The sequence below is a fragment of the Kogia breviceps genome, chromosome 5 (assembly GCF_026419965.1).
Source record: "Kogia breviceps isolate mKogBre1 chromosome 5, mKogBre1 haplotype 1, whole genome shotgun sequence".
Lineage (NCBI taxonomy): Eukaryota > Metazoa > Chordata > Mammalia > Artiodactyla > Physeteridae > Kogia > Kogia breviceps.
The window spans coordinates 138,200,870-138,226,832 of record NC_081314.1 but is presented as its reverse complement, the minus strand read 5'-3'; the positions used below and the strand labels follow the sequence as shown (position 1 = coordinate 138,226,832).

The following is a 25,963-nucleotide window of genomic DNA, read 5'->3' as shown; positions in this document are numbered from 1 at the left end:
TTGCCACTCCTGTGATGCATGTTTAATCAGTTCAAGCAGAACCACCCTAAAACCCAAGACTTTTGGCCTCAGCGCTTATTACAGAAAACTGTTTAACAAAACTGTTTAAAAAACAGCCATGGGGGTTAAGACAGAGTACAAATAAGATACAAAGCTCACTGCATAGGAACATTGGAAACATGGATGTGTCCTTCCACAACTCAACAAGACACACAAACAGTGCCAGAAACACCCATTTGGTTCACATTTTAGATTTCAGTCATTTGACAATTATCTCCTGCTCACTTTTTACGCGTGAGGCACCACACTGTGGTAGGTGCTGGGGATACAGTAGTAAGTAAAAGTGAATGCCTGCTCCCACAGAGCTTCCGGTCCGCTGGGGGGCAGACAGACACCACGAAACAAACATGTCAGGTAGTCAAAGGGTTACCGCGAGGAGCGGCAGGTAGGCAAAGTTTCTGTACACTCTCCAAATCCTTAGGAGCAATCAGAGGCTGCTTTGAAGGTCACAGTTTGGGGAAAAGATACAAACTCTAAATTATATTTTTGAAATGACGATTTTATAGGTTGCAAATTTCTGGTCTGACTCTTTAGTTCATAGTTCTCGAGCAGCATTTATACTTTTCTAACTAGAAGCTATGCTAAGTCTTTATGGCTGTACTACTGGAGTACGGCCCACATCACACGCGTGTGCACGTGTAAGTACGCATGTATGTTTACAGACGTATGTCACCACTTACGTATATGTTAATCTATATTCCGTATTAATACATTTATTCCTGGCTGTAACGATACAAATCTGTTACATAAACGCGTAGGTTATTTTCTAGCTTCTCTAAGAACTATCCGTGTTGTAGCTCCGAGGCAGTTCATTGGTGTTCCCAAGTATATGGTATTTCCAAGTAAACTACTCTTCAGAAAAAATACTTGTCACTTTACAAGTAAGCACATCCCGATTAAGCTACACGTGGACCACAACGAAGAATGGGACGGAGCTGCATTTTTAGGTCAGAAGACAAGGCAAAATCGAGGGTGTTTTGTTCGCTGCTGCTCAGATGCTTGTTCGCTGAAAACCACAGGGCGTCCTAAACCCCAAAGACACACAGACTCCCACATCCAGGGACCTGGCGACTTCCGTGGTGTCTTTTCATCCTAATTAATGCCCGAGTTCTCCCTCTTCCACATCCCACGAAGGCGCCGTCTCCTTTTGGGGGGTCCGTTCTGAAGCAGCCTTCTTCCTGCGGTAAATCCCGGGCCCGCGTGCTGCCCAGGCCTGTCGCACGGACACAGCGTTGAAGCCGGGGCTGACAGGGGCCCGGCATGCTCCTCCCTTCCTCGCTACCGAGGCAAATTCCCACTGACAGGGCCTCTACGAGCGAAGAGCCAACCCCGATCTGCTTTGAACCGAAGGCCTCCGGTCGGCAGGATCAAAGGTGCGTGTGGGTCCCTGTAGGGATTCTGCAGCAGAGAACTGCCTCGGCGGGGACCCCTGGCCCATACCGTATGCTCCCCTAGGAGCTGGACCGAGGTCCAGGGGAAGTGCACGGTGTGCTCTGCAGAGGACGCGCTGGGCGTCACAGCCCTTCCCAGGGCAGCTGCTTTCAACCTTTTCTTCCACCCAGAAGACCACAGCGGACCACTGTGTCAATAAGACTGGCCTGCCGTGATGCTCTGGGTAGCTCCATCTCCCTTCCCTTTCACTGGTCCTTCTGCAACGACTGAAGCCCAGAACCCGGCCTCAGAGGCCACCAGAATTCCTCCACTTCCCTCCTCTGCAGGATCTCCATGAATAATCCCAAATAGCGAATCATTTAAAAATAAGCTATAGATGCCTTTGAAAGGCATTATATATTTTAAAACTTAGGTTTTCTTCCCAGGTACATTTCCTCCCACACCTTGATAATAAATAATCTGCATTTCCTTGAGTGCATGTCGGCTGAGCAGAGGGGGTACCTGCCTGAACACGCCCAGGCGGCACAGAGAAGCCACAGCACCAAACCGCCCTCAGGACGTTAGTAATCCACGGTCGATTACACTCATTCTTCTGATTTTTCGCTAAAGCCACCTGCTTCTTTCCTGCTGAATTACTCTACTTCTTACTCTGTGTCTTCTCTCGGTACCATTTTCTGGTCCCAAGACTTCTTACATCCACTGTGACTAATGTCACATACCCCCGGTATCTTAAAAGATAATAGTAAGTTATCTACTCGGACAGTTTCCCATTTCTCTGTAATTTTAGTGATTATGCACTGTAATCAGAAGCTATTGTTCCAGTGTTCTGAATGAGGAAGACTTCATGGACATATAGCAAAAGATTATCTGGTTTTAATCCTAAACCGTAGAGGGGATAGGTAACTGTGACATAGAAGCCAACGTAATTGGTGAAACAGATAGAACTCCCCTGAAAAATCTTTAAGGCCCATATACCATGTTTCTGGCATCTGCAGCTGTTTTCCAGAGTAAGCTACTTTTCCAGAAACCCAAGTGATGGTGGTATTCAGGCTTCTTGTAAAGACATTTCCAAAGGGCCTACTTTCGTGTCCAAAGAAAAGGCCACATGTTCTAAGTATGTCCTGAAAAACAATCGACTGTAATACCGGGATACAGAAGGGACGGATAGTATACGCAGCAGCGCTGGCAGCACAGCGACGGTATCAGCTGATGGGGGTACACGAGCGCCACCCTTCCCACGCGGCGGCACGCTGGTGCCCGGGGGGTCATTAGGAAGACAGAGGGCATCTTCTGGATTTAACCCCTCTCATCCAGGGCGGTCCAATGACAGCTCTTTCAAGACCTTACACGTGGAAAAGAATGTAGAAAACTCTTCTCCACACTCCTTTCAAACAGTTAACTGCTTGCCTGTGTTTTTAGGACCTACGATCGGTCTGAAGGTGATCTTTCTTCCCCCGCAAGCAAATGGTCTCTTGAGAGTTACTGAGAGGAGCAAGGAGCCCAGGCCCCCACTGCAACTCCCGCGAGACTCCCTAATATTTTAGAGTCTACTCCTGGTCACACAGCTTCCTGTGGCAGAAGTTCGTCACCTATTTTGCTTCCACTGTTTTCGTCTTCATTAGAATAGTTCCCTGAATCTTGACTAGTTTGGGAATTGTACTTTTTGGGGTCTTCATCAATTGGATTAGTCTCTTCTATGACAGTGATGCTGCTTGCATTTTCAATTATAGAACATCTTTCCGTTTGTTCCTCAGAAGTGGAAAGCAGTAGATTCCTTACTGGCTGTTCAGAGAAATACTAATTCAAAAGGGAAAGAACAGAAACAGATTACTTAAAATAACAAAAATTAGTCTTCTAGTTCTAATAAGCTGTGGTTTCTTAAGTTATCTGGAAACCCCATCTTTTGACATGCGTATTAAGAAGCAAGCTAGGGCTTCCCTGGTGGCGCAGTGGTTGAGAGTCCGCCTGCCGATGCAGGGGTCACGGGTTCGTGCCCTGGTCCGGGAGGATCCCACATGCCGCGGAGCGACTGAGCCCGTGAGCCGTGGCCGCTGGGCCTGCGCGTCCGGAGCCTGTGCTCCGCAGTGGGAGGGGCCACAGCAGTGAGAGGCCCGCATACCACAAAAAAAAAAAAAAAAAAAAAAAAAAAAGAAGCAAGCTAACAGCATATCGACTGCACTATAACGTTTAGAACAAGACCATCACTAGTGAGGTCATGTACATGCTTTGGGGAATTATAGGAAGAGTCCCTAAGAAAGGCCCACCGTGCTATCAGGGGTGGGGAGCGGAAGGGTGTGGGTGCGGAAGGAGAGGGAGAGCACTGGGGTTGGGGACATTTTATTTTGACATAACAAATATTTCGGTATCTAATCCACAAATACCCAGAAGAGGCACAGGGAGAAATTGATTTTTCCCTGTCCCACTAAGAATAAAGAGCTATTGTAACTTGATAGTTTTAAGTTATTTAAATGACAGCTGAATAGAAGAGTATATAGAAATGATATTAAAAAACCCAGGCATAAAAGAGTAAAACAGTTCATATTTACAGAACGTTTGCACAGTGTTAGGCCTTCCTGGTTCATCTCCTTTGCGCCTCCCAGTTCTGCAGGATGGTACTATTGGCTCTGATTTACAGTCTACGGGCACTTGCTCAAGTACGCTTAAGAGAGCTGCTCAAGTTCACAGGGCCAGTAAGTGCAAACACACTACAGCCCATCAACAATTCGCCTTCAGGTCTGTAGCTCCAAAGCCTGGGGAACCTGAAACAGGGCAGCTCGCGTGGAAGCGGCTCCAGGTGAGCACACCTCCCCCACGGTGCTCTCCACACTCCGGCCCTCACCACTCAGGGCTTTCACTAACCACGCCAACCAAAACACCGAGGTGCTGTGAAAGGAAACTCATGTGTTGCTATTTCGTTTTCTGTGATTTTTTACCCACAGAGTACAGTTTTTGCACTGATGATAATGTTTTAGTCTTTTTGTGAATATAGACTTTCAATGGTAAAACAAGTGCCACAGTAACCAAACTGCCAGAAAAATACGAGATTAAGGACACACCTTACTATTCCATGTTATATTCTATTAAATGACTGTTTCTAAAGTTAATTTTCTGAAACTCTGAAGAAAAAACCCCAAATCAGTCTGTATTATTCTCTGAATATCAAGAAAACATTTATATTCTGTTAAAATCAAATATATTTCCCGTTCATTTTAAGAAAAATCCAGTTAACTGTTGAAAAGAAAAGTAACATACCTCATCTACAGTGGAAGGAGGTTTACTTGATGGAAAGAACACGTATTTGATACATCTCAAGAGGACTTTCACAACATAAATGACAACAATGATAGAAAATAATGCAGTGCAAATTTCAGCTATAAGCCAGGTTTTGGAAGTATTTCCTAAAAACAAATAAATGGTGTTTAGCATCTATACAGCTTTTGACACACAAATACATTAAGACTGCTGACAGTTTGTGTGAAACAAATATAGCCACGTGAAAGGAAATATACATTCTATTAAATAATACCAACAATAGCATAAAAAAAATTCACAATTGAACTAATTAAGGGATTTCCACATAATAATTACATTAAGGATTATATAAAAAATTAAAATAGTCGCATTAAATTCTAAGAGTAATAATAAAAGGAAATTGATTATGCAGCTATGCATGAAATATAAAGCATGCAAAAACCACTGAACTAAGTTGAGTGTTAAAAATATTTTCTAAAACTGGAAGGCTCAGCGTCAAGTACTCACACAGTTCACGAAGAAAATATTCTCTATATTTTTGTGGTAAAAAGGAAATATTTTACAATTTTCAATGAATTGGTTATTTTTATTAAGTCTTGTTACATTAAAAAAGAAAAGATACAATAAAAGATTCTGACCTGGTTTTGTTTTCTCACACACAGTATCACTAAAAACACTGCTTTTATTCCACTTGTCATTCTCAATGAGTGCTCTGGCTTTCACACAGTATACAGTCAGCGGTTTCAAGTTAGGAAAGGTAAATTCAGTTCTTTTCTCTACAACTTTTCTCTATAAAAAATAAGTAAATCATTGATAAAAAATTTAGAACCCCAAGAAATCATATAGGGAATATCTATTTTCTGAATTCCTGAAATAGTCAAGCTAAGATTGGTCTCTCCCAAACACTTAGTTGGTATATGTTTGAGAAATATAAATTTGTTTTGGACAACACATTATAACCAAATTCAAAAGTTAAACATGGCTGCTGCCAAAAAAAGAATACAATATGTTCCTAAGACGACTCAAATTTATTTTATAAGTACATGCTGATTTGGTTTAATCACCGTCGGGTTATCTCTGTTTAGTGGCAGAACAATTAAGTGTGGAGGTTCTGGCCTCAAACTGCCTGTATCAAGATATCACGCACAGCTACACGGCCTTAGGCAAGTTATTTAAGTTCCCTGGGCCCTACTCCCAGATCTGTAAAGTGAGGACAATTATTACTCCTATTTGTATTAGTCAGCTGTTGCCACAATAATGTTGTAAAACAAAACATTACAAGGCCAACAAAATAATGTTGTACAATGCTGTGTAACAAAACAGCCTGTGGCTCAAAAGGTATTTGTTTTTCTTACTTGTGAGTGTCCCAAAGTGCTGGGGGAATGCTCACTGAGGCCGTGGATCAGGTGTAGGTCTGCTCCACAGTCTCCCATCCACCTGGGGCCAGAGACCACGTGGAGCCTGCTTTCCTCTTGACAAGTGGGAGAAGCATCATGTGCACTTACGGCCTCTGCTCACACCACATCCACTCCCATTCCACTGTTTACAGCCTAGCATCAGTGAGGTAGTAACGGATAGTCCATCCCAAGTATTTGCTGAATAGTAATTTAATCAATCAAACTGTCTGGCAGGGTTGAAGAATGATTGAGAGGATTCATGTAAAATACTTAGCTTAGTCCTGATACATAATGAGTTTTCAATAAATTTGAGTTGTTATCACGATTGTAATTATTGATGTGTTACCCAGCACAGGATGGCCAAAAAAAAAAAAAAAAAGTTATTGAATCTACTATTTGTCAAGCAATGTGGTATGTATTTTCATATATTTTACCTCATTTTAAACCTTGTAAACATCCTTTCAAAAAAAATTAAGTTACAACGTAATATGTATAAAATGGATAACTAATGAGAACCTGCCGTATAGCACAGGGAACTCCACTTCGCTGTACACTGGAAACTAACACAACAGTGTAAAACAAGTATACCCCAATTTAAAAAAAAAATTAAGTTACTATGACCACCACCACTTTAGAGGAGAGGAAACAAAGTTTTAGCAGTTAACCACCTTGCCTAAGGTCACACAATTTGGGGGCTTGAGACACAAATTTAGATCTTTCTGATCTAGGGATGACTGAGAACCAGCCACAGTGTCCAATGGGGCTAAATTCTGCTCTGGTTACAGAGTGTTCAGATAGTTAACATGAAAGTAGCCAAGTGGCTGGAATTTTCTTAGATTTTCAACAGAAAATGAAGTTACAGAATTTACCAACTTATTTGCACAAGATTTTTAAAGGTTGATTCCTTGATAGTAATTCCACAGGGAAAAGTGATCTAGGAATAATGTGGATTATCTGATGTATATTAGCTTTGTCAGTGGTTTTTGAATTTTAGGGTTTAAATGAGTGTTTCTCAACCCTTTTGTCATGACTACTCCCCTAAGGAGCCTTTTTAGACCATTTTTTCCAATTCCCTCCCCCTTTACAAAGTTGAATAAGATTTTGTTGGGTGAAGTTGAACACTGGAGGCAGGTTTTCCTCCTGGAGGGTCATGAACTACTGTTAACAGCTAAGATTCTTTTGTGCCCTAAAAACCAATTTTTGCCCTCTTGGAGGTGCCCCACCCCCAGGGGATATTTGACAATATGTGGAGGTATTTTGGGTTGTCAGAACTGGGAGGGAGCGCTACAGGCATCTAGTGGGTGGTGGCCAACGGTATTGCTAGCCATCCTATAATGCACGAGGCAGCTCCCACAACAAAGAATCAGCCAACCCAAATGTCAATAGTGTTGAGAAACCCTCACGAATACCTGAGAATCCTGTTAAAAATACAAATTCCTGAGTTCTACCCCCAGAGATTCTGACTGAGCAGGAATAAGCTCAGGATCTGAATTTTTTAAAAAAAATAAATTTATTTATTTATTTTTGGCTGTGTTGGGTCTTCGTTTCTGTGCGAGGGCTTTCTCCAGTTGTGGCGAGCGGGGGCCACTCTTCATCGTGGTGCGCGGGCCTCTCACTGTCATGGCCTCTCCCGTCGCAGAGCACAGGCTCCAGACGCGCAGGCTCAGTAGTTGTGGTGCATGGGCTTAGTTGCTCCACGGCATGTGGGATCTTCCCGGGCCAGGGCTCGAACCCGTGTCCCCTGCATTGGCAGGCAGATTCCCAACCACTGCAACACCAGGGAAGCCCTCAGGATCTGAATTTTAAAAACTAACCGGTTGGGAGGGGCGGGGGGGCGGACACCCCTGGTGGTCTAGTGGTTAGTACTCCGTGGCTCCACTGCAGGGGGCATGTGTTCCATCCCTGGTCAGGGAACTAAGATCCTGCATGCCACGTGGCGTGGCCAAAGAAACAACAAGAGCAACAACTACTAACCAGGGCCCAGATGCAGACGATCGTAACTCTTACTGCGTAAAACATGGGAAATGCTCCTTTCTTCCTAGTGTAAATATCTGAGTTAATCACAAGTCTTAAAGTTTAAAAATTTCCCTAGAATTTTAACTTCAAGCTTTGTTTACCCAAACCACAATTATAACTCTAAATCATAAACCTATACTACATAGTCTTTTTACCTCAGCATTTGAAGTGTTTTCCCGAAAAATAACTTCATAAATTAGTGGGTAAAGCTGGTTTACAGACTTGTTTTCAGACTCTTTTGGAGCTCCGACAGAGACGTGCAGTGAGTCGTCATTAACGGACTTCATGCTAATGACCGGGGGAAATATGATAGCTAGAAAAAATGTGCAAAGACACGAAGTTCAAATTAGACTAAAACACAATTTTAAGAGTTCGCACCAAATTGGAGAATTACAATGTAAAGTAAAAACTATTGGCTTACTTTTCATTTCAGTATTAAATATTTTCTCTTCGGACCAAAACGATGTGTTATTTCCATTAGATGCTTGTACACGGATACGGTGAATTCCTTCTGGGAAAGCACTCTGAGGGATCACACAGTGGGTAGTTTTGACATCTTCACAGTTTGGTATTTGTTTCCATTTGTCTGAATGACCCCCAGGAATCCTTTTTAAAAACTCACTGTTAAGACAAATAAATGCTTTTTATTCCAAACACATTAATTTAGTAAACATTTACTGAATACCTATAACACACTAGACACTCTGTTAGGGGCTAAGGTTACAGAGGTAAACGGTCCTCACCCTCAGGAAACTCACAGGACGGTGGAAGAGACATGTTCACAAAGGAAAACCAAAGATCTTGCTCCAGAGTGTGATAAGGCAGTGCTGCGCTAGCGCTGGCTCGCACCCGTACACAGAAACAACTGCTAAATTTTCAGGAAGGCTGCCAGCGTTAAACACATGAAAGGGCTGTTAAATACAGCCATTATTAAAAGTTAAGTTACGTAAACTTACAAATAAATAAACGGTATTAAAAACGAAAGTAATAAACACTCAAAACTCATCCTGTCCTAATTATTTTCCTACACTTTACGATCTACGCTCAAGGCTATTGACGTCTATGGTGTCTATACGGCTGAAGCGCCATGTGACGGAGGGCTTACCGTGCGTCTTCCCAAATGCGTGTTCAGTGACGTGCTGTTGGGAGCTTGACAGTGGCCATAATAGGAGTAGTTATATTATAAAAACTGGCAAATGCTACAGACAAGGCTTTTTTCCCTTCTGGAAAGCCAGCTGCTAAATGTACCAGCACACCTGTGGGGAAGTGCCGTCTCCGAGATACACAGCAGAGTCCTAAGAGCGAGTCTGCACAGAGTTAAGACTGGGCCTAGAGAGGTGAAGTAAGCTGCTCAGAAACCAACAGCTCCAAGCACCTCCGCTCAAGCCTGGAACCCAAACAGCCTCCTGACTTGTCCCCTGGTCTGCCCTGTCTCCTTAGGCCCACTGCACCACACACAATTTGGCCACCTTCACACCTCCTCAAACACAGGCCTCACGCTACCCATCCCTCCACACAAAATTCCCAGTGGCACTCAAATGCCGACAGGGCCACCTGAGGCTGGGCCTAAGCTTATGCCGTCCTAGCAATTCAATGTTCTCTCTCGTTGCTCTCCCAGGCTCCAGTGCTCTGCTACTCTCAAAGCAGGTCCTCCCTTCTTGTTGGCAAAATTCCAAACTGGCCCCCCAAATTCCCGCCCGCTGGTGCACAAGCCCTTTGTGATTCCCTCTGCCTCAGTGTGGGCAGGATCCAGGAACTCTTGATTAGGTTACATTGTTCGGCCAAGGTGGAGGGACCTTACAAGTGAAATCAAGGTCCCAAAGCAGCTGACTTTGAGTGTATCAAATGAGAGCCTATCCTGGGTGGGCCTGACCTGATCAGACGAGCCCTTTAGAAGAGGGTCTAGAGGACAGAGATTCTCTCTCCTGATGGCCTCCAGGAAGCAGGTCACCATGAGTTCTGAAGCTGCAAGAAAAGGGTCCTGCCAACCACCACATGAGCTAAGGAGACGGCACGAGACAGCTTGTACGAGACAGCACCCCAGCTGACACCTGAACTGCAGCCTTGCGAGACCCCGAGCAGAGAACCCAGCTAAGCCACGCCTGGACTCCTGACCCAAAGTCACGGACAGATAATAAACGGCGTGTTTTAAGCTGCTACGTTTGTGGTAGTTTGTTACAGAGCAATGGGAAATGAACACCTCCTCGTTACCCCGACCTAATTTTGCCTCTTCATATCCTGAGCTTTCCCCTGTGTGTAGCCCCCTGCCTGGGATGCCCTCTCTCGTCATTTAAAACTATGTGACTCGGCACTCAAGGCCTGGTTCACACTGCATCTCCTTCCAGAGGGCTTCTTTGGTCTCTCCAGCCCCATGCACCTTTACATTTCTGACTTCTGTAACCCTTATGATCTATACTCCACTCCTCAGTCCTAAATCACATTTTGCTATGCAAAGGCAGACAACTGCTTCGTATTTCTAGCGCCATGTGTTTTATTCTGCTGTACCTTTACAATTCCTTCAGTGCTTTTTACAGTGTGCTAAGGACCCAAAAGAAACTTAGAGACCAGCCATCAGAAACCCCCATTCCTGTCTAGTCTGTGGCCCTACTGTTTAACATGCTTTTGAAAGTGAAGAACACAGAAAAGACTCCTGTACAGTTTCCTGATCTCTGTGTGTGTGTGTGTGTGTGTGTGTGTGTGTGTGTGTCTATCTGTAAGGGCATGTATGACATGAATGCATTTATTATACAAACTTATTGTTTTGAAACTAACACCAAAGGGTTGAAAGTAATCGATCACAACAGTATTGACTTCCCTTTTCCCTCATTTTTTCTGTGTCTTTCTAGTCTCTTTCTTCTCACTCTTCCCTTCCTGCTTTACCTATACTTGCCTTTGGTCCCTTTATCCCTCTGTCCTCAGTGTCTCTTTCTTTCCTGTCCCTTTTCTCCCCACAGTCCACGTCACCTTCCACTTGATTATCCTCTTGTCTTCTCCCTCTCTACTTATCCCCTACAGTTGTCCAACGAGTATAAACTATATGCAGTCCTCTTCCACTCATGTGGTGCTAAGCTTCACGCATATCTGGCTGGTCTCTACTCAGTCACATAGAGCACAGTTCTCTCCAACTCTCTTAATTTCCCACTAAAGTAATCACTAAAAAATCTGCCAAAGCCACTAAAATAATCAAGACAATGGGAAGGCTAACTTGAATTGAACACGACAGAGTGACTGGACTCAGATCATTTCAAGGACGCATGGAAGAAGTGGGTTCTGAAGAAAAGATCATGGCCATGTGTCAAGTATTCCAGATTGAGGAAATAGCACTAGGAAATGCAACTAGAATCACATGTTTAAAAAAAAAAAGAGAGAGAGAGACGGTAAGAACACTAGATATTATGAGAATATACCCATTTGACAACAAGTGAAGAAACTGAGGCCCAAAGAAGTTCAGTGATTAGCTCAATGACATCCTGGGACTAGAATTGAACACTCCGGCTCCAGTATATCACAACCACCTTTGCATCAGGCCACATGTGTGCATGGAGCAGCAGGTGGCTGAAGCAGAGGGAAAAGAAACCTAACAAACTGGGCAAAATAAACTACAAAAAGGACATTTATGGAATAGAACTTACTGGGACCACTGAGCTCGAAAAGTCGTGTTTTCATATGCATAATCCCACTTAAGAACATAGACCTGATTTTCAGCATCGATTTGTATATTTTCTGGTGAAGGCACTTTATGTTTCTCTACAAAACAAAGAGCACACAAAAAAACACACACATTTTCTTTAGGGAGATGACAGATGGCTAGAATTCCAAACAGCATGAGCAAGAAGATAAAAGGCTTGCGTTTTATCATAATGACGTAACAGCTAAATAAGTTATGGTGTATGTTCACACAAGGGAATACTATGCAGCCATGTAAAAGAATGTGATAGATCTATATGTGCCGACATAAAAAGAGAGCCTCAATGTATTGGGTTAAACAAGCAAGTTTAAAATATATCTGGCAGGACCCTATTTTTTAATTTAAAAGACAAAACCCCCCAAACTGTAAGTCCAAGTATATACTTATATAAGCCCTGAAAAAAGTATGAAAGGTTGTACACAGACTGCTGGTGATATCTCTGGTAAATGGAACTGGGGGTCAGGAGGCAGGAGAGGAAAACTTCAAACCCTTCTATACTGTTTGCTTTTAAAAACAAAGCATATTAAACTTATAATTAAAATAATAAATCCAAGCTCCTGCCCTTAAGCCTTAATTGTTGGCAAGTTGTCACTGATTAAATTTCATATTTTAACATTTCATCTATAAAAAGGTAAACTTTTTGGAAGACTAACTGTTCTTCTAGCAACTACCTCCCTCTCTTGTAGATTCTGAATAAAAATTTTTCATTAGAAAAATCCAAGATCCACCACTCCCCGCCACTCTTCACCGCTAAATTTTCTAATTTTCATTAGAAAATACTTGGATTTTATGCAAAATTTTCATTACTATTTACTTGAGACAAAAATCCCAAATAACATTTGTTGCTTACATAAATGCTGTTAGAATGCGTTTGTTTTAATGTCTATTAAACCATCACATAAGATTTAGCAACTATTGGAAAAATGCCAAAATTAATAGGTTGCCAATTTATATACATAGTTATTGAATCTGAAGCAAGACTTCCTCACCTGTGGTGTTTATACAATACACTGGACTATAGACACCAACTCTTCTTGGTGAACGTAGTTCTGCTTTAACTTTTAAACAATAAGTAGTCTCTGGTGAGAGTTTATGAATTTTATCTCTGGAATAAACAGTTTCAGTCCTTTCCTATAATTAAAAAAAAAAAAGGAGTCTGTTCTTTAAAAAAGTAAAAAAAGTCAAGTTTTAGAATTAATTCATGTCATTCTTCTCTCACATCAAACAAAGATAAAAATAATGCTTACTTCTAGACTTGAAGAGTTTTTCCAGATCACTAAGCTGTATGTAAAGCTGGAATGATCCATAGCCCACATGATACTATCTTTTGTCCCAGGAGGAGAGATGTTTATTATTATTGCCTTATCTTCAGCTTCTAAATGTACATCTGGAGGACCAATCTGAGCTGTAAAAATAAACACACTTACTATGTAAGTTCACTAATACAAGCCAAAACATTCATACAACAAACAATTATAAGCACTTAATATGTGTCTGGCATATAAAATGGAGAAAATCCCTCATGGAGCTTACACTTTAGTGAGGGATGGGGCCAAAAATCCCAAATAAACAAATGCATATAGTGTTATAAGGTCATGCGTGCTCTAAGAAAAAAATGAAGTAACATGAAGGGACAGAGAATGGCAACAAGAGCTGTTTCAGGTAAGTTAGTGAGGAGAGGGCTCCCCGAGACGTTTGAGCTGAGACCTGAACAAGGTGAGGGAGTCAGTCATTCAAGTGTCAAGGGGAAAAGCATCCCCAGCTGAGGGCGCACCAAGGGCAGAGCCCCTGAGCTGGGAATGTGCTCACCATTTTCAAGAGACAGTAGGGGGCCCTCGAATGGCTGAGTGGTAGAAAATGAGATCAGAGAGGCAGCTAGAAGCCAGGTAACAGGCAGAAAACTCTGTAGTCTGAGTCTGTAGTCTCTGGAGGACTGCTGAGACCTGATTCACATCCGGGAAAGATCACCCTCGTTGATGTGTGAGGAAGCAGGGAAGCTACTGCAGCAGTTCGAGTGACAAATGAAAGTGTCCTGGCAAAGGCTGCTAGCAGGGGTGGAAGTGAGAAGGGATCCAATTCAGGATATACTTTGAAGGTTTATCACTCAGAATTTGTTGATGGACTGGATGTTGCACGAGAGAAAGAGATGCCAAAGGTGATGCCAGGGCTCTTGGCCTGAACAAATAAATAGGTGATGTCATTAACAGAGATGAAAAACACTGCAAGAAGAGCAGGTCTGGAGGGGGAAAATCAAGAGCTCTGTTTGGCCATTTTAAATTTGAGACGACTTATAGACCTCTAAGTAGAGATGCTGAATTAGAGAGCTAGCTGGTGATATGAGTCTAAGGTAAGGGGAAGGAATGGGGCTGGAGAGATAGAATTTGGGGAGTCAAGAGCACAGGTGATGTTGCAAGCCATACGATTCCTGGCGGAGGGTGCGTAGGAGAAGAGGTTCAAGGACCAAGCCCTGCAGACTGAGCCCTGCAGCTGTCCAACATTTAAAGGTCTGGGGGATGAGAAGAAACTGACAAAGGAGCAGCCAAGGAGCAGGAGGAGAGCCGGGAAAGAGCAGTGCCCTAGAGATCAGAGATGCAAGGGTTTCAAGAGGAAGCGAATGATGATCACGCTGATGCCACAGGGGAACTGGGCCAGAAGACAGGGAATCCACTAGGCATTGTGGAGGTCACGGTGACCTTGGCAAGAGTAGTTTCAGGGTAGTGAGGGGGAACCAAGCTCAAATGGAGAGGGCGGAAGAGGGAGTAGGAGGAAAAGTGTACAGAGAGGGGGTACAGATCATTCTCGTGTGAGTTTTGGGATAGGGCAGTGGTTCTCAAACTGTTTGGTCTTGGGACCCCTTTACACTCTTAGAGAAACTGAGGGTCCTAAAGAGCTTTTGTTTACATGGGCTACGTCATTGAATATTTAGCATATTAAACATTAAAATTGATAAAAATTTAAAATATTTATCAACTCATTAAAAAACAGTAATGATAAAACCCACTACGTGATAAAAAAAAGACTATATTTCCCAAAACAAACAAGCCAAAAAGCTTAGTGAGGAAAGCGGTACTATTTCACATTTTGTTCAAAGCTCTTTCATGTCTGGCTTACTGAAGAAGGCAGCTGTGTCTCACACCTACTTCTGCATACAGCCAGTCACCATTTCACATCAAACAGCCTCTAGAAAACTCGAGTACATTCACGAGAGAATGAAAATGAAAAAGACAAGTAAGTCTTAGAATTATTAAGAAAATAGTTTGGACTTTATAGACCTCCTGAAAGGGTCTTGGAGATCACACTTTGAGAACAACCACTATAGCAGCGGTCTCCAACCTTTTTGGCACCAGGGACCAGTTTTGTGGAAGACAATATTTCCACGGATTGGGGGGGGGGGGCGATGGTGATGGGGGGAGATGGTTCAGGTGGTAATGCAAGCGGTGGGGAGCAGTGAAGAGCTGGGGGTGAGGGGGGGGAGCAGTGAAGAGCGGGGGGTTGGGGGGAGCGGTGAAGAGCTGGGGGGTGTGGCAGATGAAGCTTCACTCACTCACCCAACACTCACGACACTCACCTCCTGCTGCGTAGCCCGGGGGGGTGGAAGGGGTGGTTTGGGGACCCCTGCACCGTAGGGAAAGCAGGAAAATGAGGCCATAGCAGGAAGGAGATACCGGTTTAAGGGAATCCTTGTTTGTTTGTTTGTTTTTAAAGATGGGAGACTTTACATCATGCAAATGAATGGGCTTGGGAAGAGAGCTGTTCTGGTAATATTTAATAAAGAATACAATGTAATTCAGCTGGCAACTTCTTACCTTTTTGAAATGGTATAAATGGCTTAACCTCATGCCACTGGGAAGTGTTGTTTCCTTTTTCTGCTCTTATGCGCAATTCAATTTTTTCATAAACATTTTTAAGCTTGACTGAAGAAAAGTTGCATTCGGTACTAGTCATATGCTGACACCCAGGCAATTTCTTCCAATTATCCATCCCTGGTCTTCAAGATAAAAAAGCAAATGAATGAATGAACATTATAAATACAAGAGTGACAAACATGTTTTCTATTTACATTAACATTATAAAGCTAGTGTAAGTAGTTATTTCTTCTACTTGAGGTAATGTCCTGACAGTATTTTTGTGTGTAACATTCTACTCTTTTTCATTACATATATACCAAGTTATTATTTATACAATGGAATAATTCTGAAATATAGTTAACTTTTTAATGTAAAAACTCCTAATGCATTAGGATTTCAAAGAAGCAGAGAAAGAAAGAACCCATAAGATAAAAGTGGACTTACTGTTGGCTTTGTTAAGATAGTTGTGTGACTTTTGGCCCAACTACTTTGTATTCTGGATCCTGTCTTCCTTACTGAAAATTTGGGAAGTGGATTTGATGATTCCCTTCTGACCTCTTCCTATGAAGAGATTTACTAACCCTAAGGAAGACCTCAGAATCAGTATGGTTTGAGAATTTCCTCTGCTCTTCTCAAAACCAAATCATTCCTTCTGTATACTGATCTCTATAATTCCTTTGTTACATGACTAGAAACAAAGAACTTAAAATGTTAACATAAACTAACAAACTGCTCAGTGTGGATTTAGTCCATTAAAACGTTTGAGTGATATTAGATTTTTTTTTTAAGCACGTGAAGAAATTAAGTTGGCACAGAGTGCCTTAAACAGAAAGGACATGTTGCTACAAAGGGGACAGGGGGCTGAAGTGAAGGAGAGGGACAGAAAACAAACATTAGATTTCAAATTTTTTGCCTGTGGTAAGCCCTGTCTGCCTTAAACCAAAGAGAGAAACTATCCTCTGAGAAGGCATTTTTGTCAAGCCTAATTCATAGGTCTAGCACTAGCTGATTTTTGGTTTTTGGGTAATATTGTAGACCTCATTTTAAAGATGCTAAAGCATGTTTATTTTTTTAAAATTAATTTATTTAAAAAAATATTTATTTATTTGGCTGCACCGGGTCTTAGTTGTGGCACTGGGGATCCTCACTGCAGCATGCTGGATCTTTTCTTTGTTTTTAGTTGCGGCATGCATGTGGGATCTAGTTTCCCAACCAGCGATCGAACCTAGGCCCCCTATACTGGGAGCACATAGTCTTAACCACTGGACCACCAGGGAAGTCTCTAAAGCATCTTTAATAAAAAGCTAAGGATGCTCTTTATTAAAAGCTAATAGAAATTAGGGATGATATCTAAATAATGTTTGTGCTGACTCCAATTCAAGTCTACCTTATTTTTCAAAAAAGAAACATCTTTAAAAAGTTACCGGGACTTCCCTGGTGGCACAGTGGTTAAGAATCCGCCTGCCCATGCAGGGGACAAGGGTTCGATCCCTGGTCCGGGAAGATCCCACATGCCATGGAGCAACTAAGCCTGCGAGCCACAACTACCGAGGCTGCGTGCCGCAACTACTGAAGCCCGCGCACCTAGAGCCCGTGCTCCACAACAAGAGAAGCCACGGCAATGAGAAGCCCATGCACCATAATGAAGAACAGCCCACGCTGGCAGCAACTGGAGAAAGCCCACGTGGGGCAACGAAGACTCAACACAGCCAAAAAAAAAAAAAAGTTACCAATAATATACACTACCATATACACTTCATTCCTGGCGAGTTTCCCCTTCTTTACCTATCTGAGCTTTGAGATTAGAGCTGGCATTAATAATACCTTGATTTAAATGCAAATCTTCCTGAGAAACTCCTCCACAACAGAATCTATTTTTTTAAAAATCCAGACTTAAAAATCTAAACCAAAAATTCAGATTGTTTTTCCCCTCAAATGTCATTTATTAGAAAATATAATTCTAGAGAAATTAGGAGATTAAGGAAGTCTGGGAAGTGGGTACGGTACACAGACCTCTTTAAATCAGGTGCATAGAGGGTCAAAATAAAATGAGCTCCAGGCAAAAAGCCAGTAAAGCATTTCTGGTCCATTTATATGCAGAACTTCTATTATACTCAACGGAAAACCTTATAAAAAATTTAAAACTAAGCCTTGATATGGCTTCAACCCACCCTCACTCTTTACATCTGTCTTTCCTGCTCCAGGAGATACAGCTGCCCACTCTATTACAACTGCTTTTGCATGTAAGGGAGCTACTGCAATGGTAGCTACTTTTATATTTTCTTAAAAAAAAGGACAAACTTCATTGTATATACAGTGTTTAGATCACAACAGAAATATAACTTGAAAATAAATGTGTAACCAATAGAAAATTCATTTCATAAAACCAGTTTCATAATAAAACTTCATGCCATCTTTGTCTCTCCTATTCACTAATGTATTCCGAGTACCCAGAAGAGTGTTTGGCAAAAAAGGCATTCAGGGCTTCCCTGGTGGCGCAGTGGTTGAGAGTCCGCCTGCCGATGCAGGAGACGCGGGTTCGTGCCCTGGTCCGGGAAGATCCCACGTGCCGCGGAGCGGCTGGGCCCGTGAGCCGTGGCCGCTGCGCCTGCGCGTCCGGAGCCTGTGCTCCGCAACGGGAGAGGCCACAGCGGTGAGAGGAAAAAAAAGAAAAAAAAAAAAAAAAAAAAGGCATTCAATGTTTGTTGAATGAAGACTGCACACTACATATGTCATAATACATTTTATTTTATTTATTTTAAATAAATAAATTCATTTATTTAGTTAATTAATTTATTTTTATTTTTGGCTGTGTTGGGTCTTCGCCGCTGCGCGTGGGCTTTCTCTAGTTGCAGCGAGCGGGGCCTATTCTTCATTGCGGTACGCAGGCTTCTCATTGCGGTGGCTTCTCCTGTTGTGGAGCATGGGCTCTAGGCACGCGGGCTTCAGTAACTGTGGCACGGGGGCTCAGTAGTTGTGGCTCGTGGGCTCTAGAGCGCAGGCTCAGTAGTTGTGACGCATGGGCTTAGCTGCTCCACGGCATGTGGGATCTTCCCGGACCAGGGCTCAAACCTGTGCCCCCTACGTTGGCAGGTGGATTCTTAACCCACTGTGCCACCAGGGAAGTGCCCATAATACATTTTAGATATAAGTCACAAACACTGACATCTTAGATAAGCATATGTTCTACAAGCACTGGTATCCCAGTAGCTTATTTATGTGTCTGTGTATCATTTATCGCCAGTGATATGTCTAATGTTCTGATAAACACTAAATGGAAAAAAAATATCTGTGCGCTGCTGACATTAACTACACTTTGGCTGATCACGTTCTCGGCACCACTGTTATGCTCACTTGACACACAACTGTGCAACACTCACAACAGCCTTCCGAGTTAGATGCTTCATCACTGGGGTGTTCCAGGCCAGTCTGCCTGGGACTGTCCTAGTTTAAGCTTCTTGTTCCAGCTTATCTAAAGTCAAGTGCTTCTGTTCACTCTCAGAAGTATTCTGGTTTGAATGATAAATTACATATGATCATACTAATTTTTTATCTTTACTTAACAGATAAGGAAACTGTGACAGAGAGAATAAGTAGCAGAGGATGGATTTAAACCCAAGCAGCCTGGCTCAAGTTCATGTAACACTGCACCACACTCACTGCTAAACTGGCTCCCCAAACTTGTGACCTGGCATGTTCTTACAAGGCAATTGTTTATAAAGCCAGCAGAACAGAATAGAGAAAGAACACACTGAAACAGTGCATTGGATACTAAGTCAGAACCAACAGATTATCATGAACTGGAGAATTTAGTAGAAGTGACAGAACATGTGAAGGAACAAGAACACAAGAGCACTGTCTATGGCTCTGTTCTTTATTACAAGGGTAATTTTATTCTATTTTATGTTTTTATTTTTATTTACTTATTTTTAAATTAAATTTTTTTTGTGGCTACATTGGGTCTTCATTGCTGCACGCGGGCTTTCTCTAGTTGCAGCGAGTGGGGGCTACTCTTTGTTGCGGTGTGGGGCTTCTCATTGTGGTGGCTTCTCTTGTTGCGGAGCACAGGCTCTAGGCATGTGGGCTTCAGTAGTTGTGGCGCACGGGCTCAGTTGCTCCGCGGCATGTGGGATCTTCCCGGACCAGGGCTCGAAACCATGTCCCCTACATTGGCAGGCAGATTCTTAACGACCGTGCCACCAGGGAAGCCCCTACAAGGGTAATTTTAAATTAGGGGATCTGAAATCATCTCTATTATACCTAAAATAGTTGTTTCATAACAACATTCTGAACTAAGGCAAAGAACAAATTTGGTAACACAACTCAAAGTTCAATTTAAAGAAAATCTCTACAGATGAAAACTGTTAAATTATCAGCTCTGAGAAAAACCACGTGTGTGTGTGTGTGTGTGTGTGTGTGTGTGTGTGTGTATGTGTATACATATATATGGTTGACCCTTGAGCAACACGGGTTTGAACTGTGTGAGCCCATTTACACGCAGATTTCTTTCAATAAATACACGTTACAGCACTACACGACCTAGGGTTGGTTGAATCTACAGATGCGTAACCGCAGATATGGAGGGCCTACTGTAAAGTTATACTCAGATTTCCGACTGCATGGGACAGGGGTGGGGTGGGGTGACCATCCCTAACCCCCGCCATTGTTCGAGGGTCAACTGTACATACACACACACACACGCAAATTACTAACTATCAAATGAAGAACAACCGGGCTGTGGTTGAAGTGGTGGAATCCTGGTTCTAGAGGTCCTAAGCCCTGTTTCTTCACTGCCTGATTCCCTGCCTGCTCTTTCTTGGACAGGGATCATGGTTAGCAGACAGGGTCCCAGAACCCAAAGCAAAGTACCATACTTCCTGAGCAGTATTTCCTTCTGTAATCCCTTCGTCCACAACTCCTTGTCTGCCTACCCACTTGGCAATCGTTAAGTAGAAAGTTAGCACTAGGAAGAGGCAGAAACACCAGAAACACTGAGTCTGTGGGAAGGCAGGGTCCAATATACTGATGTTTATAAAGTGTATCTAGAATTAAAACTTTGTGTATGATGGAGACAAGAGGAAAGCCTGACCACAGAAGCCTATTCCAAGACCACGGCTAGGCCTTTAGGGGCACCCTCCCATATCCTCAAGGTATGCTCTGGTCAGCCCCTAGTTTATATTTAAAGAAGTTGGAGCATACAGAACAGAGAAGGTATGGCTGTGGACTACAGAAGTTGTCTGCTAGCCTTGTCCCCAAAATCTCTTGCTTCAATACCCAAAGATGAATTTGACTGAGCCTCTATTTGTAGAAATGAAGTGATAAATACTATGCAAAATAGCCATACATTTTCTTTAAAAAAATGGAAAAACCAAATGTTTCCTAAATCTGAAAGAAAAATTTATGGTGCTCAAATGGTAAAAATTATTCAGCAAATCAATGAGTAGAGTAACGTACATTTTATACTCTGCTGAAAAAGTGACATTGCTGACAGACTCACTGCTGCCGCCCCACTTCAGGATGAAGCTGTCATCAATGATGCAGACGCTGCCATTTTCAGGAGATTTTAGATGTGCTCCCCCTGTCAAGGCAATAAGAAAGAAGACAGTTATACATACATACATATATACATACTATAGATATTTTATATATTGTAAAATGTTATTCTTCACATCACTGATTGGAGAATGAATACATTTAAATATAAAATATAAAAGTTAAGTATATAAAAAAATCTAAAAAAACCTAGTGCTTGCTCTCAGCATGGGGAGGCTGCTAATTATTTCTATCTCTGCATTCGAGAGTTGGAAAATGGTTGAGTTTTTAAAAATCTATAAAAAGCAAACATTATATATCAATTATATCTCAATAAAGGTAGAAAAAATAAATCATAAAAAGGTAAGCATTGTCTTTTAATTGGAAAAAAAAAGTCTCTGTATAAAAATAGTATTTTTCTTTGGTCTTAGAAATGATACTGACATAAAGGATACAGCGTTAGACGGTTTAACAGCCTCAATTTGGTTTTGCATACTATGTTCAGAGACGGATATACTCTGATAGAGAGCTGAACAGATGTGGTTTCAGAGCTGACAACTATTCATAGGAACCAAACATTCACATAACAAAATCAATAGAGATATAAAAGTTTATCACATCACCCAAGCCCTACAGGAACCTGAAAAGGTCTTGACCACTGAATGTATCAAGTCTGAACCCTTCTGTTTATTTTTAAAGACTTCCATCTAAAGATCTATTTTATTTCTTATGCTTTTTTAAAAAAAACTGAAGTGTGGTTGATTTACAATACTGTATTAGTTTCATGTGTACAGCAAAGTGATTCAGTTTTATATACACATGTTGCAGATTATTTTCCATTTTAGGTTACACAGGATACTGAATATAGTTCCCTGTTTTATACAGTAAATCCTTGTTGCTTATTTATTTTATGTATAGTAGTTTGTATCAGTTACTCCCATACTCCTAATTTATAACCCCCCCCTTGCCATTTCTTTTTTTTTTTCCCCTTTATTTCTTACACTTCTAGTACAAATCTTCCACCAGTTGGATGCCCTCTCTTCTGATTTTTCCTTTTTGGCCCCTCCAAATAGTGTTTCTCTTCCTCTCTGACCGCCCAAATCCTCCAAGACCCAGCTCAAGTTTGCCCCCTAACAGAAAACCTTCCTCAAATACTGCAGCTCATGCCAACCTTGCTCTTTCTTTACATGCTGCATCATGAATCTGCACCACTCAATTTCACACTAAAGTAGATGTACTCAGCACCATACCCGACATCTAACAGGCTCTCAAAACTTGCTGACTGAAGATGTCTTTTAAAAAAATGCTTCTTTGGGACTTCCCTGGTGGCGCAGGGGTTAAGAATCCGCCTGCCAATGCAGGGCACACGGGTTTGAGCCCTGGTCCGGGAAGATCCCACATGCTGCGGAGCAACTAAGCCCGTGCACCACAACTACTGAGCCTGCGCTCTAGGGCCCGCGAGCTACGAGTGCTGAAGCCCACGCGCCTAGAGCCCGTGCTCCACAACAGGGGAAGCCACCGCAGTGAGAAGCCCGCGCACCACAACGAAGAGTAGCCCCTGCTTGCAGCAACTAGAGAAAGCCCACGCATAGCAACGGAGACCCAACGCAGCCAAAAATAAATAAAATAAATACATTTATTTTTTAAAAAATTGCTTCTTTATGTTAAACACAACCTCCAACCAGACTGGAAATTCCTTAAGGCAAGGTATATATAGCTACATACTTCACCTGCATTTTTCAGTCCTCAGACTAATGCTGAGTTCACAGGAACTTTTTCCATATCACAAAGGACTGATCTTTCATGATGATAAATTACAATTTTTAAAAGACCAGCTTTTAAGTTTACTCTTTTCCCTGCAATATTTCTAGTCTTTACTGCTGCTTCAGGACAAGGATGTTATCTCCTCACAGACTTTCTACTACAGAGGTCCTTGTATAGAACTTTTTTAAAATTGGGATTGCTGCCTCTACTTTCCAGTTAGAAATATTATGGTATGGAGTCAAAAGGGGAGACATCTGAGGAAACATTTTCTGATTTTTCTTTTTAATTTGGGGAGGTACTCATTGAGTCTCCCCACCCACATTTTCTATTTTACACTCCTATTCTCGGAGACTTCATCACCGAATAGAATTACTCTCCCGTATCCCACTCTAAACTTAATCCCCATCCCAGTTGTTGGGATTTTAAAGATTCTATGCAGCCAAAGGACAGTGACTGGGTTTATGGGATTAACAAAAGGTCTGATGGCATTTGTAGCCTCCAGCCCAGAATATTCTAATTCTAGTAATTCTGGGCCCTGAGATAGGATGCAGCAATTTGATACCTGGGGTAGAGCCAGCTATTTCCTCAGAGATGAAATCCTTCTGTTACCAAGCGAAGGAGACCCTGGAGTTAGAGGCATCTTGGCATTTGGGAGACAAACAAATAATTGACTGACAAATGGACAGGGACTTGGAAATAGTTGTTAAATAGGATTTTAGAGTTCATAGATTTTGTTCTATTAGTATTAGCAATATCCCTTTGATAATAGTTTATTTCAACCTTTAGCATGTAAAATATATAAAAGGGTACATAATCCAATATTTCTATTTATACAATTGGTTGCTTCAACCCTTCACATTCATCTTGATGACTAGAAATGGTTTATTATATATATACATTTTTAGTATTTATTTATTTATTTGGTTGCGCTGGGTTTTAGTTGTGACAGACGGGCTCCTTAGTTGTGGCTCATGGGCTCCTTAGTTGCGGCTCACCAGCTCCTTAGTTGTAGCACATGGGCTCCTTAGTTGCGGCATGTGGGATCCTTAGTTGTGGCATGCAAACTCTTAGTTGCAGCATGCATGTGGGATCTAGTTCCCTGACCAGGGATTGAACCTGGGCCCCCTGCACTGGGAGTGCGGAGTCTTATCCACTGTGCCACCAGGGAAGTCCCATGGTTTACTGTATTTTTAAGTCTGACATAAATCCAGACACGTACATCTATACAAATATAAATTTCCTCTACCAGCAACAAGCCCAGCCAATGGGAAAAGCAGCACCATCCTGAACTCTTGCTTTCCTCCAATGGACTTTCTCTTAAAACAGCCCCACCCAACTTCCACCTTTTTCTCTATAAAGTAGCCTTCTTCTCTTGTTGTTGTTGGACTTGCCTAAGGTTTTTGACCTAACTTGCTTGTCCCAAATTGCAATTCCTCTGCTATTCTGGAAGAAACCCATTATGCTGGTAAAATAACTAACTGGCTGTTTTATTTTTTAGGACAAGATAGATAGGATACCACGTACCCCAGAAAATAAGGATATGCTTTTCTAAAAAAACAGGTGTTTTAAGCCCACTAGGCAGCCTCACCAACTCCTGGATTCCTGCTCTCAGCTGCTAGGCCCTGTTTGTCTTTGGGCCTACAAAGACGAAAGGAGCCACTGAGTCCGCCTCCTCACTACAAAGTCCACCGTATGACAGCTGCCATTCCTCCATGCATCCCAGCTAAGAAAGGCAGCAAATTAGCTTGGTGGCTCCCAGCCTTTGTATTTTGCCTTTTGTATTTTTCTTTTGTTATTATTATTTTTTTTATTACATTGTACGAATCCTGAGGGCAGAGAAATGCTTGCAAACCTTATCCCCCCTCCCACATGGGACCAAGTAACTGTTTACTAAATTGAAGAAACAGCAGCACATAGCTCGTGTCTAAAGCCTTGTTTATTATTAAAAAGTCCAGTCGAGCTGCCGGATTTTTCGGACGGAAACAAACTCGACACCAAAGCTCTCCCACACCCAGCCCCACGGGGAAGGAGCTCAGGGAGCAGGCACAGGGCGGAAGGGATGGCGAGGAGGGCGCCCCCAAGCAAGTGGTGTGGAAAGATCTTGAACATCACTTTAACTCGTTTGATTTTCGAGCCCAAGTCGGTTTCAATGTGAGCGCTGCGACCACGGACAACCAGAGGTCTCCCGGAGAGGACCGCTGTCCTTCCCGGGTCCGAGGTTTCCCACGCCGCCGCTGTCCAGCCTCGCGCCCATCCCCCGCCCCAGGAACCCCCATCTCTCACCTGAGGCTGCGGGCAACACCCACGGCGCCCCAGCGACCAGCATCAGGGTCGTCGCGCCCAGGAGCGCGAGCATCGTCCGCGGGCCGCCGGCAGCCCTCCAGTCACATCTTCTGCCACCGCAGGTAGGGCGAGGTGGCGCGAAGGAAGGTTGGGCGCAGTGGCTCTCCCCAGGGATGCGCCCCAAGCTCACAAAACCCACTTCCGCGTCGCCCCGCCCCTCTGCCCACCGACTCCCGCGCACGCGCCGTCCCTTCTGCGCGCGTGCCACCGTCCGCGCACGCGCGTGGGACACGGGTGGGCAGCCCAGCCTCCGCAGCCCTCCCCCACGACCCGTCCTTCCGGCCCGAGACCGCACGCTCGCGGTGCACCCTCGGGTTCCGGGAAGACCGCGTCTAACCGGAGGCCTTGATCTCGGTAGGAACGCGGAACTTTGCCAGTGCTTCTGCGCAAGCCTCGCGGCTTGGCGTCCGCTCCCCCGTCCTCCCCGCCCCCTCACTTCTCACTAATAGCAGCCGGAGGCCACTGTCGGGCGCCCTCCCCATCCCGGGTAGTGGACAAGGGAGCCTGGGAAAGCGGTGTTGGGGAGGCTTGGGGATTAAGGGAGAAAGCAATGAGGAAGCTTCCGAGCGGGTCAGGCCAGAGTTAAGCCTAGACACGTTGAGCTCCAGTTTTCCGAGTGACCTGGCCGGGGGCAGCACGGGTCCCTTGGAGAGGGTCGTGACAGCGTCCGG

General features: G+C 43.2%; 1 protein-coding gene across 2 annotated transcripts; it reads right to left on the bottom strand.

Moving 5' to 3' along the window:
* IFNAR1 (interferon alpha and beta receptor subunit 1) lies at positions 1-25,741 on the bottom strand. Of its 2 annotated transcripts, XR_010840838.1 has the most exons (12): positions 25,233-25,741; positions 21,108-21,231; positions 15,612-15,793; positions 13,053-13,210; positions 12,795-12,936; positions 11,750-11,864; positions 8,539-8,738; positions 8,273-8,430; positions 5,343-5,493; positions 4,705-4,850; positions 1,954-3,249; positions 1-1,822 (listed from the first exon to the last, which is right to left on the bottom strand). XR_010840838.1 is itself a non-coding variant. In XM_059064452.2 (11 exons), exons 1-11 carry the CDS (start codon positions 25,303-25,305, stop codon positions 3,010-3,012), a joined length of 1,689 nt encoding a protein of 562 aa, XP_058920435.1. In that variant the 5' UTR covers positions 25,306-25,741; the 3' UTR covers positions 1-3,009. The 2 variants fall into 2 exon arrangements, 1 of the variants encoding a protein (XP_058920435.1); XM_059064452.2 differs by having other exon boundaries at positions 1-3,249.
* Between the last annotated feature and the right edge of the window lie 222 nt (positions 25,742-25,963).

Coding starts and splice junctions, on each gene's coding strand:
- IFNAR1 (XM_059064452.2), bottom strand. CDS start 25,305: ATGCTCGCGCTCCTGGGCGCGACGACCCTGATGCTGGTCGCTGGGGCG. Junction 21,232..25,232: donor GGTGTTGCCCGCAGCCTCAG/GTGAGAGATGGG, acceptor TTGCCTTGACAG/GGGGAGCACATCTAAAATCT. Junction 11,865..12,794: donor GTATTGTATAAACACCACAG/GTGAGGAAGTCT, acceptor TTTGTTTTGTAG/AGAAACATAAAGTGCCTTCA.